The following is a 14,983-nucleotide window of genomic DNA, read 5'->3' on the forward strand; positions in this document are numbered from 1 at the left end:
TATTATCGCTTTCAAAACATATATACAATTTCGTAAACATATCAATAAGAATAATATACGAGAAATAAAAAAACAAGTATTAAACACTCGCCTTTATTACAAATTGAGAACAAAATATCATGAAGCGAGAATGGTAAAATTAAACCCTCTAATTAAATATAGGTATGTAGATGTGGAATAATTTGCATAGTTATTTGGAGACTATATAGTAAAAGGAATGGGAATTTTTGAAGCATGTTCATGTTCATTGCATTTGTTGATGGGAGGTTAGAGATGGGTCGCGTATTGGCCAATTTTAATTTGTTAGTTATTTTTCATACCGCAACACGAACATGAACCTCTGCATGTGACTTTGCACATCATCTTTTCAATCGCACTCACATTCTGATTCTCAAATTCTCTGCCAAGTGTCAAATTACAGCCCTCTAATAATTTCAAATCAAAATATCACAAGTTTTAAATTTCCTAGAAATTTATAAGATTAATTGAGCTCTTTGAGGGAAGAGATTTAAGAATCATTGGTTTTCCAAAATCACCGTCCAAATAATTTTTTTATCATAGTTGGTAAATTAGAAAATTGATTTTAGAAATGTTTAAAATCACTTTAAATTGATTTTTAAGGGTTGATTTTGGAAAATCAATTAACTTAAATCTCTTTTTTCAAAATAGTAATTTTATATTTTCGTAAAATTAATTTTTTAATTTGCCAAACATGATTAAAAAAAATTGGAGTGATTTTGACAATGACAAGAGTATTTTTGACATGCTAAAATCACTCTAAGGTGTGTTTGGAAGTGACAGTAGAATTAGTGATTTAAGAATGATCGATTTCTCCAAAATCACCCCCTCGTGATATCTTAAAAATCAATCTGATGTGATTTTATGTTTTCCTAAAATCAATTTAAAAAGATTTTAAATTTTCTTAAAACAAATTTTTTAATTTGTCAAACATGAAAAATGAAACGTTAAAGCTTTCAAGTCAATAAACAAGGGGAGTGTTAAAATCAAAATTTACCCATTGACTTCTTGATAAGGTGTATACTTGTTTTTACACGAACTTCCAATTTTATCAAGTTGTACCTTGATCTTGGACATATGTTGTGATATTTACTGGAGTGTTTTAATATTTACCTTAAATTTTAATAATTATTACAACTTTTACCATTTGATAGATTTTAGGTTTGGAAAACCATTAAAAACGATTCAATTAATTCCAAAATATATGGCAAGTATGAAATTGATTGAATTTAAGAAAAAACAACATCATAGTTGTTTTTGGTGTTGTTAATTAAATTTATGAGTTCCTATAAAGTTAATCTATGCTTAATTAGGTTGGTTTCCATTGAAATTTGTGAGTTTTTTTATGTTGTTATTTTGTTAATTAAAATTAATAGATGAATTATAATCGAAGATAAAGATAAAATTGTAATACTCGTCTAAGATCCAATGTAATGAAACTGAAAAAATCCAGATGAAAATCAATTCCTTACAAAATTTATTTGTTTTTTCCCCAATATTTTGCATGGGTGTGACTCTTATTCAACCTAATAATTAAAAAAATAGGCTTAAAATTATATCTTACTTTTATTCATAAATTCCAACCATTATTTTAATTTAGTTTACGAATTTTCAAATGTTATATTTTAAACGTTGCACATAATTTTATTTTTTACAAAGGACACACAATTTTATTTTATTCACTCTTATATATATGCATATATATTATATAGAACCTAGTAGTTTAATATATATATATATATATATATAATAAACTAGTCTAAAGAATTTAATAGGTAACAATTTACTTAAAATTTAAAATAGTTGCAACAATTGAGTGTATTGTGTGAAAAACGCATTTGATATGTAGTTAGATGTTTGACGTGTATGATTATATGAATCACATGTGTACAAAGATAAAAGGTCATGGAAATGTAAATGAGATGGCGGGCTGATGGAATCGATGCAATCATGTCAAAATTTAAGACACAATAGAATCGATGCAATCATGTCAAATATACGTTGTTGTGTTAAATACTATAGTGTCATACGTGTTAAAATATGTGAACTAAATCATTATAAGTTAAGGTTTAGAGATTAATTGTTACAAAATTTCAACTACAACGATTAAGTCAACATACAAAGTTCATAGACTAAATGTTACAAAATTCAAAGTGTGGTGCCAAAATTCAAGTTGCATACATATCCAAATGAGGTTGACGAATGTGATTCTTCCAAGCATGATAGACCTATGAAATGGAGCTAAATACCGATGTGGTGCTCAACCAAATGCACTTTAAAATTTAGGTCATAACTCATTTTGCGAAAGCTAAGTGGAGAGCAAGTAGTTGATGCAAGAAATTTGCATACATCTGTGAAGGAGTTCACTCCTCCTTTTAGAGGGGAGCGACCTACTATGCTTCCAATGGATTCTAGACGAGCGGTCGGACAGGTGATTCTTAGTTGACTTTGAGGATATTATGCAGTGCTATACCACAGGTGTTGCTTGCTAGCTGTCATGCCCATTGTTTGCCACGTGGCCTTCTTCCCCTAGCAAGCCCACATATCCTCCGTGGGGTTCGTTCACGTGTATGCTCTATTTTCACCCGTAACATAGAGAATAAAGAATATTAAATGATCATTACAATATATAAACGATAAACTATGACAATTGAATAAATATATACTGATATTCAAGTACTAAATTGTTATAAATCTTAGATAGGGATGACAACAGGGCACGACGAGGTCGAGGGCCATTCCCATCTCCGCCTCGTCCGTGAAATTTTGAGGGTGGGGATTCTCCGATATATATTTTCTAAATTTTATTTTTATTTTTATTGTTCGGAGAAAGATTTATAAATATTTAAAATTTTTAAAAGATATAATTTTTTTTAATAGAATAGTGTAAAATTTAATTAAATACCATTACAATGATTTAAAAATTATAAAAATATTTATAAAAAGTGATATATATAAGCATTATCATATATAAAAATATAAAAGTTAATAAAATATTATACGGGGTGGGACGGGATGGGGATTGGGGCTGGGAGATCTCACCATTGTCGTTCCGTATTCAGTCAACTCGTAGATTCTTTGACTCAATCAGATCGAATACCCGTAGAAATTACATATTTTTTTTACCAACCCTATTTAGATTATAAGAACTAAATCAAGTTTATGGACCACGACATTATTCGAACAAAAATACAACTACCAAGTACCAACTATGTTTTTATTATTGCTTTTAAGTAAATCATTTAACTTATGCATGCCACCGATACGTTGTTGTTTGTTTATTGGTGAAGAAACATTTGGACGAATAGTTCTTTAAAATTAAATTACATGCATTAGTTACGGCGTTAGTTTTCAAGCAAATTATTTTATTTTATTATTCTTTTTTATTCAATAATCAAATTACGATAAAACTTAAAAATAGTATAAAGTTTATTTAAAACAAAATTAAAATGATCACATGATAATTGCTCTGCACCTTCCATAACTGGTGCGCCGTCGCGTTTGCCTCACATCGGGTGAAGACAAATTTTAGTAAGATCAGCATTTTCTTCCTTCAATAGGCTTGCAACCTCAAGGGAATCCGTTTCAAGATAAATCTCAAATCCATTTGCATTATGCAAATTCCAAAGTCCGCCTTAGATTGTCACTATTTAGTTGTCATGTAAAGTTCTAAATAATTAAGAAAGTTGATTTCCATAAATATGTGAGTTATTAATGAAAATTTACGTAAATGAGTTTCGTTATTAAACTAGGAGATTATATGGTAAAATAATCATATTAAGAAAAGAGCATGAGATTAGATGTGAAAATGAGAATTGACCGGTTGATATTTGAAGTGGGTTCTCTTTGTATTCTTAAATTTATAGCAAATTACGTGAAAGATGTTTTGGGTCCTGGACAATATTCTTCGAGAGACGAAGACGATTCTTTGGCTCGAAAGCTCGATTGATTTTGATGAGTAAAAATGGGTGAATTTGGTTCAAAAAATGACCCAATGATTTAGGCTAAAAACAACTAAAATCGTATAAATAAATATCAATACAACATTTGTACGAAAACTGTGAACTCAAATAGAAAATCTAAAAATTAACATTTATGGAAAAAAAAATACCAACATTATGAATTAAAATTTAAATATTTGAAAGTTTAGATATTGATAGATAGAATAAGTTAGAAAATTTTCGCCCAAATTTTGTTTTGGGTACAACAAAAGTAATCCTACACAGGGACTACAGAAACACGAAAATCATCACCGTTGGATCATTTTACCGTGAAGCCCAAAGCGTAAATCCATCCGTTAAAAGGGCATCAGAGTCATAGCCCTTCAGATATACGGTGATGATGCGCATCAAATCCGTAGCATACGGAAATATCCGATCTGCGCGAGCGTAGACTGCTGCTCCTCCGATTCACAGCATTTGGAAAATATAAATCAAAAAAGGCTCCAAAATCTTTTTCCTTTCATAAAAAACACAGACTGTTTCCTTTTCCCTCTCACTCGCGCGCTTCCTCCTCTGACGCCACAGGCAGAGGACAGCGCCGGGCCATTCTGCTCATCTCTCGCCCAATTTTCTCTCTGAAAACCCTAAACGAAGCCCCGCTTTCTTCAGGTTACTCTGCTTCCTCTATTTTTTGTTTTTTTGATTGCTCTGTCTTCTCTGTTACTGCTATGGCATGCTTCTGTTTGACTTTGTTTTGACGCTTTTCTTTGCCTGCCGGTCTTCGTATTAGGCGGTAGCGATCCAGCTGCGGAGTTTCAGTGGTTTGTTCTTTGTGTATTTTGCTGCATTGTTCTCGAATGCGAAGGATATGTCCTTTTTTCATGCAGTACAGGACTGCGATTGTGTTTTTTTTTTTTTTTGTTTCTTTTCTGGTCGAATGTTTTGGTTTGTTAGATGGCTCTTTTGTTGTTGTATCGATTGATCAAACTCGGTTATCGCCATAGCGAGTTCTATTTCGTTTGAAACGCCCTAAAATTTGTTTGACTCGAGATGTTATAGCATTGTGAAGTTTAACAAGGCCATTGTGCGTACTCTATAAGTTATCGTACATTCATCCACTTGATTTTATTTAAATCCCTGTGCGTTTACTGCTCCAGGTTTCTTTTACATATAAAAGATGGTTAACATTACTAATGCCGGAGGGAATAGCGAGGCCTCACCTTTGCCTCTGGGGCCACCAGTACCTCCTAATATGAAGCTAGAAAAAGCTGTGCCTCCCAAGTATTCCATAATGAGTAGACGTGGTGTTGGAAGTAAAGGGAGACGCATACCTTTGCTCACTAACCACTTTAAAGTATCTGTTAATGCTCCGGATTTGATTTTCTACCAATATAGTGTATGCATTTTTACGATTTTTTTTCTTATTACATGCCTTATATTTTTTTGCCGCCACTCAGTTGGGCTTCACTTGGTGTTGTAGACTTAATATTGACTTTGGCTATAGGTTTCAATTAGTTATGAAGATAACAGACCTGTTGAAGGAAAGGGGATTGGGCGGAAACTGATGGATCAGCTCTATCAAACTTACTCTGCTGAACTTGCTAATAGAAGGTTTGCGTATGATGGAGAAAAAACTCTTTTCTCCATAGGTCCGCTGCCTCAAAACAAACTTGAGTTCACAGTGGTGCTTGAGGGATCATATGCAAAACTGTATGTCCATGTATCATTTCATATTCCTACTAAATACTTGTATTCTTTTCCTGCGTGGTATGACTTATAGTTACTTATATGACAGAGAGACTGGAAGCTCTGGTGGCAATGGGAGTCCAAATGGGATTGGGAAGAGGTCGAAGCGTAGTTTTCAGTTGAAGACTTTTAAGGTTGAGCTAAGTTTTGCTACAAAAATTCCGATGAAATCCATTTTTACTGCCCTAAAGGGATCAGAGGTTGATAATGGTAGCACTCAGGATGCATTGAGAGTGCTTGACATTATCCTGAGGCAGCAAGCAGCAAACCGGTAATTGGTGTCTACTGTGTCCCAACCCCTAACTCATATCTTCTGTTTGTTAACTATTATCTTGACAAAGTCCCGTTGATTATGCAGGGGATGTCTTTTGGTAAGGCAGTCATTCTTTCATGATGACTCAAGGAACTTTGTTGATGTTGGAGGTGGGGTCACTGGGGTACGAGGATTCCATTCCAGCTTCCGATTGGCACAGGATGGATTATCTTTGAATATGGGTAATATTTTAAATTTGTTTTTGTTAGTCTTTCGATTTATATTAGTCTTTGTATGTTATATACCATTCATCACCAATATGGCATCCTTTATATCATTTGCAGATGTTTCTACCACAATGATCCTGAAACCTGGACCGGTGATTGACTTCCTAATAGCCAATCAGAATGTACGTGAACCACGTTATATTGATTGGGCGAAGGTACATAACTGACAAGTACATTATTCAGTTTTTTATTTTGGTGCTGCACCTATTTTCTCTCTGACATCTCTTTTATCATTGTTTCTGGTATTCTTCAGGCCAAAAGAATGTTGAAAAATTTGAGGGTCAAGGCAAGACATCGGAACATGGAATTTAAAATCATTGGTTTAAGTGAAAAGCCTTGTAACCAACAATTGTATGTCATTGCTGCACGAAACAATTTTGAAGGAGAATTTCTACTACCTTTTGTTATTGATAGCTTCTAACCTTCATGTTTGCTTTTGTCCTAGCTTTTCCATGAAACTGAAGAATAACAGCAGTACAGACGAACAGATGGTTGATATTACTGTGCATGAGTATTTTGTTAGACATTGCGGCATCGAATTGACTTATTCTGCTTATCTGCCCTGTCTAGATGTTGGGAAACCTAAACGGCCGAATTATTTGCCCTTAGAGGTTCGGAAAAAATGTTGTGCTTAAAAGTAATTATTGCTCTTTCATGATGATTGTATTTTAAAGGCTTTTAACGTTATTTCTTCTTTTTGGGCTCTTTTAGTTGTGTTCTCTTGTTTCACTTCAACGGTACACAAAAGCTTTGTCTTCAATACAAAGAGCATCATTGGTAGAGAAATCAAGGCAGAAGCCTCAGGAAAAAATAAGAATTGTCACCGATGTAAGTTTTACTCAAAATCTGAATTCATATAAGCTTAATTTTTAATACGCGTTGATTTACAAAGATGTTATCTGGTAGGCTTTGAAAAATTATCGATATGATGAGGATCCAGTGCTAGCTCAATGTGTGCTAAAGATAGATAAACAACTGACACAGCTTGAAGGACGTGTACTTGAATCTCCAAAGGTGACTAATTGACTATGCTTTGGTGGATGAGAGATTTTCAGGGTCATCCTTGTTTCAACAATCTTTTGTTCTGCCTTAATGACTTCAGTTCTGATTTTCAGTTGAAGGTTGGTAAAAGTGATGATTGTATCCCTCGTAATGGACGATGGAACTTTAATAACAAGGTAAACCTGTGTAATTATAGACAGAAATGCGATATTATTAGAAGTACATGAATTACTTTCATTAATCTTATGGTTGTTTTCGTATTTGATGTAGCACAATTTCTTTCCTTTTGCAGACACTTCTGAACCCCACTCGCATTGACCGCTGGGTTGTGGTCAATTTCTCTGCACGCTGTGATACTAGCTTCATATCACGTGAACTTATCAATTGTGGAAGAAATAAAGGCATTGTAGGTTTAGTACACCATGCATTATGTTATTGCATCAAATATCGATCGTTTATATTGCTCTTATATATGCATATACTGCATGCCTTGACCAAATAATTCTTTTTATGGCTTTGTCTTATTGGACTCTCGTACATGTGTATATTTGCAGCATATTGAAAGACCATGTACATTGATCGAGGAAGACCAGCATTCTAGAAGGGCCAGCCCTGTTGATAGGGTCGAGAATATGTTCGAACAGATTATAACAAAGCTGCCTGACAAACCACCATCTTTTATTCTTTGTGTTCTCCCAGAAAAGAAAAATTCAAATATTTATGGTCTGCATTTTCTTTCCCACTCCCTAACTATTTAATTTCTTCACATTCTTCACATTCTTCACATTCATTCATTATGTTTTCATTTAGGCTGTTACATTGGAAAAGGAACCTGGAAGAAGTGTCCATGTGACTTGGGCACTGCTAACTCTGCATTTTGCGCTCATTTAATTTTTTAAGTTATATTTTGTTAGATTGTTCTTGCTTAAGCAATTCATCCTCTCTTTGTTTTGCATTGTAAAAGGACCTTGGAAGAAGAAGTGTCTATGTGACTTTGGGATCGCTACACAGTGCATTTCTCCAACTAAAATTAATGATCAGTATATTACTAATGTACTTCTTAAGATTAACTCTAAGGTAAAAGTTAAATTTTATGCAGTCTCTATTCAGAGAATGATTTTTTATGTTAGGTTCCTTTTGCTTATGCATTTTACTTTATTTTTAGCTCGGTGGTATAAACTCATTGTTGGCTATAGAGCATGCATCTTGTGTTCCATTGATCAAAGATACTCCAACGTTGATCTTGGGAATGGATGTCTCCCATGGGTCTCCTGGACGATCAGATGTTCCATCAATTGCTGCAGTAACAAAACTTTTTGTTTCTTGTTATCTGATGTTAACTTATTTAGCTGGACAATTGGTGGTTAGTATTGATTTTGGATCTCTTAGGTTGTTGGATCCAGATCCTGGCCTTTAATATCACGGTACAGAGCAGCAGTAAGGACCCAGTCGCCTAAGGTGGAAATGATTGATGGATTATTTAAGCCTCTGGAAGGTGACCAGGATGATGGTATCATTAGGTATTTGTCATTTACAATTAACAACTTTCAGCTGGAAGACTTTCAATGTTCTTTTTGTTTACTGAATTTGCACCATACCTTATTTTTGTAACTTAAAGTATCTTAGAATTTTCAATCATAAATCTCAGAGAGGTCTACTGAATTTTTTGGTTAAATTTATCATACTGTTTTGTCTTAGTTTCTGTAATAATACCCCTTATACAAGTTCTAGGTATAGTGGGAAATATTTTACTAATAAGATACTCTCGTCTCTTCTGATTCAGGGAATTGCTTTTGGATTTCTATAGTACTAGCAATGGGCGCAAGCCAACTCAGATCATTTTATTTAGGTAAAACCTTGATGGTTGAATTGTTAGTTGATAATCACGTCTGTCCATTTCGTTTTTTGACTCCCACCCTTACTGTGATTTTAATTTTATTCTCAGAGACGGTGTTAGTGAATCCCAATTTAATCAAGTTTTGAACATTGAGTTGGATCAAATAGTCAAGGTACTTCAAACCTTCAGCTATATTCCCTAATACCTCTGAACTTCACCGTCTATTATATTTATAATTTAATCAAGGTATGGCCCATCATGCTTTTTGTTTATGCATCTTATCATGTTACTAAGATGATCTACGGAAGAAATATTTTCTATAGTTTTTAAACTCATAGTTCTTTTAATGACATTATCTTAAGTGCGCTGAAAAGTGAAAACTTCCAAGAACATTGATGACATTTTAGTCACTGTTTGAAGTTAGCAACCTTTTCACCATGGGCATGTAATGAATTTGGTTATCCTTGGATTAATTGTCATGGTAATTCCAGATAATGAGATGATCATTCCACTGCAGGCTTATCAACATCTTGGTGAGGCTAATGTTCCCAAGTTCACAGTTATTGTGGGGCAAAAAAATCACCATACAAAGTTTTTTCAAGCTGGTGCCCCTGAAAATGTTCCACCTGGTCTGTTACTATTATTCGCTTTTTAATTTGTTCATTAACATTCACTTCATTCCAGTGGTGCTGATGCGCTATTTCTCTAGGAACGGTTGTTGACACCAAAGTTGTACATCCAAGAAATTATGACTTCTACATGTGTGCTCATGCAGGAATGATCGTAAGTTTTTCATTATCAGTAGTAATATGTTGCAATATGTAAATAACAATAACCCCTACTCATTATATGGTTTGTTCTTTATAAGTGAAGGCGTTCCCGCAAGTAGCTAAGGTAAGCAAAGCTCTGCTATTTTATTTTTATTTCTAATTTTGGCTGTTGTACTAATAACAGGGCACATCAAGGCCGGCACACTATCATGTCTTGGTCGATGAAATCGGTTTTTCTCCTGATGATCTTCAAAATCTTATTCATTCGCTATCATATGTGTAAGTATAAAATTCTTAGTATTTTACCATCGCTTTTATAAAATTTCTCATTGCAAGTCATTAATATAGTGTATTTTTACGGATCTTGATATTTTCTACAGGTATCAAAGGAGCACAACTGCACTCTCAATCGGTAATTTGGTTATTCGTGATTTATTTTTTGAAATTCTCAACTCAATCTAACCTTTACTCCCCTTTCGTGATCCAACTGTTACTCATTCCCATTCATTTTTCAGTTGCACCAATATGTTATGCGCACCTTGCTGCGTCGCAGATGAGCCAGTTTATTAAGTTTGAGGATCTATCAGAAACCTCTTCAGAACGAGGAACCGTTACCTCCGCAGGAAGTCTTTCGATTCCAGAGCTTCCACGGTTGGACAAAAAAGTTGCTGGTTCTATGTTTTTCTGCTGAGGCGGTGTTTATTCTCAACTTCAGGTACATATGGCTTATTTTTTAGTAGCCTAGGATATTTTGTGTAGACACAGCAGCAAATCAGGAGCAAATATATATAGGAAACCAACTTAGAAGCTGGTAGCACGATGAGATAGAGATAGGTCAATAGAGAAACGTATATAGCAGTAATCTTCCAAATCTGAATTTTGTGGACAAGATGCTCACTGACGTTGCTGGGTAGCATTCTTGTCCCGTTAGATTAGTCACATAGATTATTATCTTAATTTTGACTATAATAGCACACTTGTTTTCCTGGGTAGGCCTATTTTTTGAGTTGACTTGTGTATTTGAGAACCCGCTCTGCTACTTACAATCCTAATTTTACTTCTTTTTAAAGCAATTTTCTGCTAGAATTCATAAGTTGCATTTTTCTCTTTTTTTTGGGAGTTCAACACCATGTGGGAGTGAGAATTCGAACTTTTGATTTTTTAGTCATGTCATAACCAGTCAAGTTATGCTCATGCTGGCAATTTTCATAGCCTTTTAGATGTCTTATGGGTTTGCTTTCAGATTTTAATAGCCCACAAAATTCAACTATATAGAAGGTTTTAAAATTCAACAAACTAGCTATTTTATGGGGTATTTGGCTGGAAATGAATCATAGATAGTTTAGGGGTGGAAAAGTCTGTGGACTATGTTCGGGATATCGTTAGATTTAATACTTCGTTATGTGGCTTGATTTCTAAGCCCCTTTGTAATTATCATTCTTTTGGATTGAAGTCTTTTTCTTTAGGGGGCGTTCTATATGCTCTTTCTGCAGGCTGTTTTTGTAGTTATTGTATCTTTTTTCATTATTCTCAATGAAAGTGTCGTTTCTTGTAAAAAAAATCAACAAACTATTCATGATTTGAGTTTTGGTAAGAGCCTGAGGCAACAATTTCTGTTGGGCAATTTGTTTGTCCAAATAATGGTCAATTGGGAAGCGTAAATTATTGGTTTCTTGACTAACATTTGCCTCCACCACAATTTTCCTGGTATGTCTGCAACCACCTCCAAGTCGCCATCTGCTTGTATGTACGGAGAATGGCGTGATGAGCATTCAATTGCCATTCTCCATATAATTTTGATTAGGCTTCTGTACAAGCTGTCTACTTGAGATTCTTCAATTTTTTTAGGGCGTTACATCCCAAGTATTGTTTTCCATTTATATATATTTTTAAGAGAGTTTGAAATGCTATAACTATTGAACTAAGTTGGAATTGATTAGGTTTACTAATTACTATAGTGCTTATAATTTTAAAATGTCATTTTATCATTTCTTTAGGTCCTTAAAAAGGATGTCTTTGCCATTCGCCAAATTTGTATAGTTGTAACGAAAGTCTAACTTGATTCTCGAGAGCGTTGAAGCTTTACATAATAAGGTATAGGATGATTTTGGGTCTTAGGAAAAGATCTGAACTTGGTAAGATGTATCATTTTTTACCTTTTAAATTTATTGAATTTCACTTTAAACTTTGATAAGTTGTGTATTTTTTACCTCGAATTTTAATAAGTGTAGCAATTTTAACTCTCTAATAAAGTTTTCATTTGAAAATTTGTTGAAAAATGTAGTTACATACATGCCAAATTAATTATGAAACATATAGGTTTGAATTGATGAGATTAAGATCTAATGTTTCATTTTTGTTTTGTTGAAATTTGTAAGTTTTGCTAGTCTTATTCCATGATTAATTTTGTGCAAGATATGATTTTTATTAAATTGGTAAGTTTTTAGAGTTTTTTACATTAGTTTCTTTCTTTGGGATCAAAATTAGTGAGGGAATTAGTGGAAATTGAATAGAAGTTAAAAATTACAATATTTTTCTAAGTTTAAGTTTAATCGGATGAAATTGAAAGTATAGAGATAAAAAACGATTTTTTCTAAAATTTTTGTACAACTTTGTTACCTTTTTGGTGGAGTTTCTATTCTATAGAAGCGATTTCTTGAAACGATTCCAACGGGGTTAAAATTGTACTTATCAATTTCTTGTGTTTCTTTAACTTTAACTTTAACCTCTGATCAAAGATGTTTTTAAGGTTAATAGTGTGTGATAAAAAGTACCTTTTTTTTTTTTTGTTTTTATCATACTTTGAATTCAGTCCAAATTATGTGTTGAACATTTGATAAAGATTCTGAATGATGGTTGTAAAGCTGGACACGAGGAGTTGGTTATTTTCTTTAAAAACCCTCTTTAAATTCTCAAACCAATGCATCTTAGTAGCCTTAGTCGTACGTTTTTCTTAACACGGATGAGATTCGCCCAAACTATTGCCATTTTTACTCGACTTTGAGAAGAAAAAAGGGTTAAATTTATAAATTTGATTTCCAGGTTGAAGTTTAAGTTTCAATTTGGTTTTTATAATTTTAAAAGTTTTAATCTATTGGTTCGAGCCAAATTAGAAACTTTGGATTCATTGTTGGATAAATTAATGATGGAGAGACTAAATTGATATTAAACCAGCTAATCTGACATATAATTCAAGAGGTTGTGAGTTTCAATGTTTCGGTCTCTACATGTTGTTATATATAAAAAAATTAAATTTAGACTGATAACGATTAAATCAAAGACCAACTTGAATTATATGATCAAATTATAATTTAATCAAATATGTTGTTGAACGGTTGCTCATTTGCTTTGACTATTATATGCTCAAGAAAACCTTATCCATTTATTTAATGAGACTCCCATTGACGTTGGGGGAGATGAAAAAACTTATAATTTGAAGTCCAAATCCAATTTCAAACTTACCGGCTGGCAAAACTCAATTTGGTTAAAAAGTCATATTTTGGCCAAATATCTTGATTTGTCTATGAACACAAAAACGTAAAGAACTCTCTAATCTCTGTACAAAACTTGCAAGCAAATACATTTTCACATCAATACATATTGTAATCGTGCTACAGTAGTGATAATTATAATAACAATCTGCTTCCACCTAAAAAGTTTGACCTTTTACCTCACTTTCAATAGTTTCAATGGGTTTGATTTTGTAACTGTGGATTAAGTCATCTATTTTTTCTCTAATTTAGATAATGGATACCTGCTAATTTTAACTTATAGGTCACGGAGTTTGAGTACAATATTGTGGGAGTGGGGGTTCGAATTCGTGACCTTTTGCTCAGAGATAAGTGCCTTAACCATTTGAGCTATATTTGATTTGGTTACATGATATGCACCATGGTTACATAATAGACTTAGACGAATCGTGGCGTATATGTTAAATTGGGGTAAATGATAATATTAGACACAATTGAAAGTTTAGAAATCTTTTTAAAGTAGGAAAATTAAATAGAGGAATATATTAAAATTATTTTAAATTATATTAACTAAATAAACACATGAATATAAAGTTCTGGTATCAAACTTATAATTCAACATCTAGTTCTTTTCTTTGAATTACAAAACACTAATATTATATAAGTTCATCCTAACAATTCAAAGATATTTTTTCTAAAATGAATTAGTTATATAGTCAATTATTGTTGGCACTTTAATTTCCAACCAACAATTTTGACCATCTTTTTCCATATTCTCTCTTTCAAACCTTGTTAGAGAGAGAAGAGAGAGTGTTTAAAAAATTATAAATCTTTAAAGTCCAAAATTACCATCTTATGATATATATGTTTAAATAAAAAATTAACATTAATTTTCTAGGTTTAGTTGTTCTATTTTGTTCACATAGATTAATAGTTTTATGAACATATTAGATTTTGAGACATGCTCGAATAAAACCAGACAGACAAAGTTCAAGCTAGTACTAGGTGTACTACTCCATTTACGACAATATAAACATTGAATGCGACATGTCGGACTACAACCCCTATTATACATAGATAAAATAAGATCTAAAAAGAGAAAAATTAAAGAGGGTAAATAGGTAATGTGCAAATTCCAACCTCATTTTCGTACCCACCCTTCCTAGATGTAGAAATATAAGAAGGAAATGCCTTCTCCATCGAAAGAAGTGATATTTTTCGTTGATACAACATAAAAAATTTACCAGATTTACTTATGTAGAGGCAATCAGGAAAGCCGCATAAATAAATATATAACCTACAAAAAAGTGGGCCAATCCAACCAATCTTGGACAATGGAAAGAGCCACAAGTTTATATCTCCATCGAATCAAATTAGCCGAAGGTGTGCGTTCGGATTTGAACTCCACTAGCCAAACCTTCCTTGAAATATCAAAAAGTAAAATCATGCAAATTTAGGTCTAAGATTAAAATAGATTTTTTTTGTCGCGGTGTGTTTTTAATCATGTGACCTTTGTACTCTTAAAAAGTAACATTTTTAGTCCTTGTATGTTTAGTCCTAACAAAAAAATTATGTACGCAATGAAAAGTGAAATAAACTGATACTTTTTTTTGGCAAAACTAACGAACATGTATTATTAAAGATAAAAATAATATAATA

At 32.9% G+C, this 14,983-nt stretch overlaps 1 protein-coding gene across 2 annotated transcripts; it reads left to right on the top strand.

Annotated features, from left to right (window-relative positions):
- Positions 1-4,436: 4,436 nt before the first annotated feature.
- Positions 4,437-10,940, top strand: AGO6 (Argonaute family protein). 2 transcript variants are annotated; one of them, XM_088123507.1, is made up of 24 exons: positions 4,437-4,628; positions 4,750-4,780; positions 5,117-5,355; positions 5,464-5,669; positions 5,755-5,976; positions 6,064-6,200; positions 6,303-6,400; positions 6,499-6,596; positions 6,691-6,856; positions 6,957-7,073; positions 7,152-7,259; positions 7,361-7,423; positions 7,540-7,653; positions 7,802-7,970; positions 8,212-8,324; positions 8,413-8,550; positions 8,637-8,767; positions 9,031-9,096; positions 9,193-9,256; positions 9,602-9,713; positions 9,794-9,867; positions 10,039-10,133; positions 10,235-10,266; positions 10,370-10,940. In XM_088123507.1, the coding sequence occupies exons 3-24, from the start codon at positions 5,137-5,139 to the stop codon at positions 10,543-10,545; spliced, it is 2,718 nt and encodes a 905-aa protein (XP_087979633.1). In that variant the 5' UTR covers positions 4,437-4,628; positions 4,750-4,780; positions 5,117-5,136; the 3' UTR covers positions 10,546-10,940. The 2 variants fall into 2 exon arrangements, with proteins under 2 accessions (XP_087979633.1, XP_022147942.1); XM_022292250.2 differs by lacking the exon at positions 4,750-4,780 and having other exon boundaries at positions 4,439-4,628.
- The last annotated feature ends 4,043 nt before the right edge of the window (positions 10,941-14,983 follow it).

This window comes from Momordica charantia (genome assembly GCF_013281855.1).
Source record: "Momordica charantia cultivar OHB3-1 chromosome 4 unlocalized genomic scaffold, Mcharantia_2.0 BLBB01000004.1, whole genome shotgun sequence".
NCBI lineage: Eukaryota > Viridiplantae > Streptophyta > Magnoliopsida > Cucurbitales > Cucurbitaceae > Momordica > Momordica charantia.

Bases quoted from the DNA above. Each gene is read 5' to 3' on its own strand.
- AGO6 (XM_088123507.1), top strand. From the start codon at position 5,137: ATGGTTAACATTACTAATGCCGGAGGGAATAGCGAGGCCTCACCTTTG. The intron at 5,356-5,463 runs GTATGCATTTTT...CTTTGGCTATAG, and splicing joins TGATTTTCTACCAATATAGT to GTTTCAATTAGTTATGAAGA. The intron at 9,868-10,038 runs GTAAGTTTTTCA...TACTAATAACAG, and splicing joins GTGCTCATGCAGGAATGATC to GGCACATCAAGGCCGGCACA.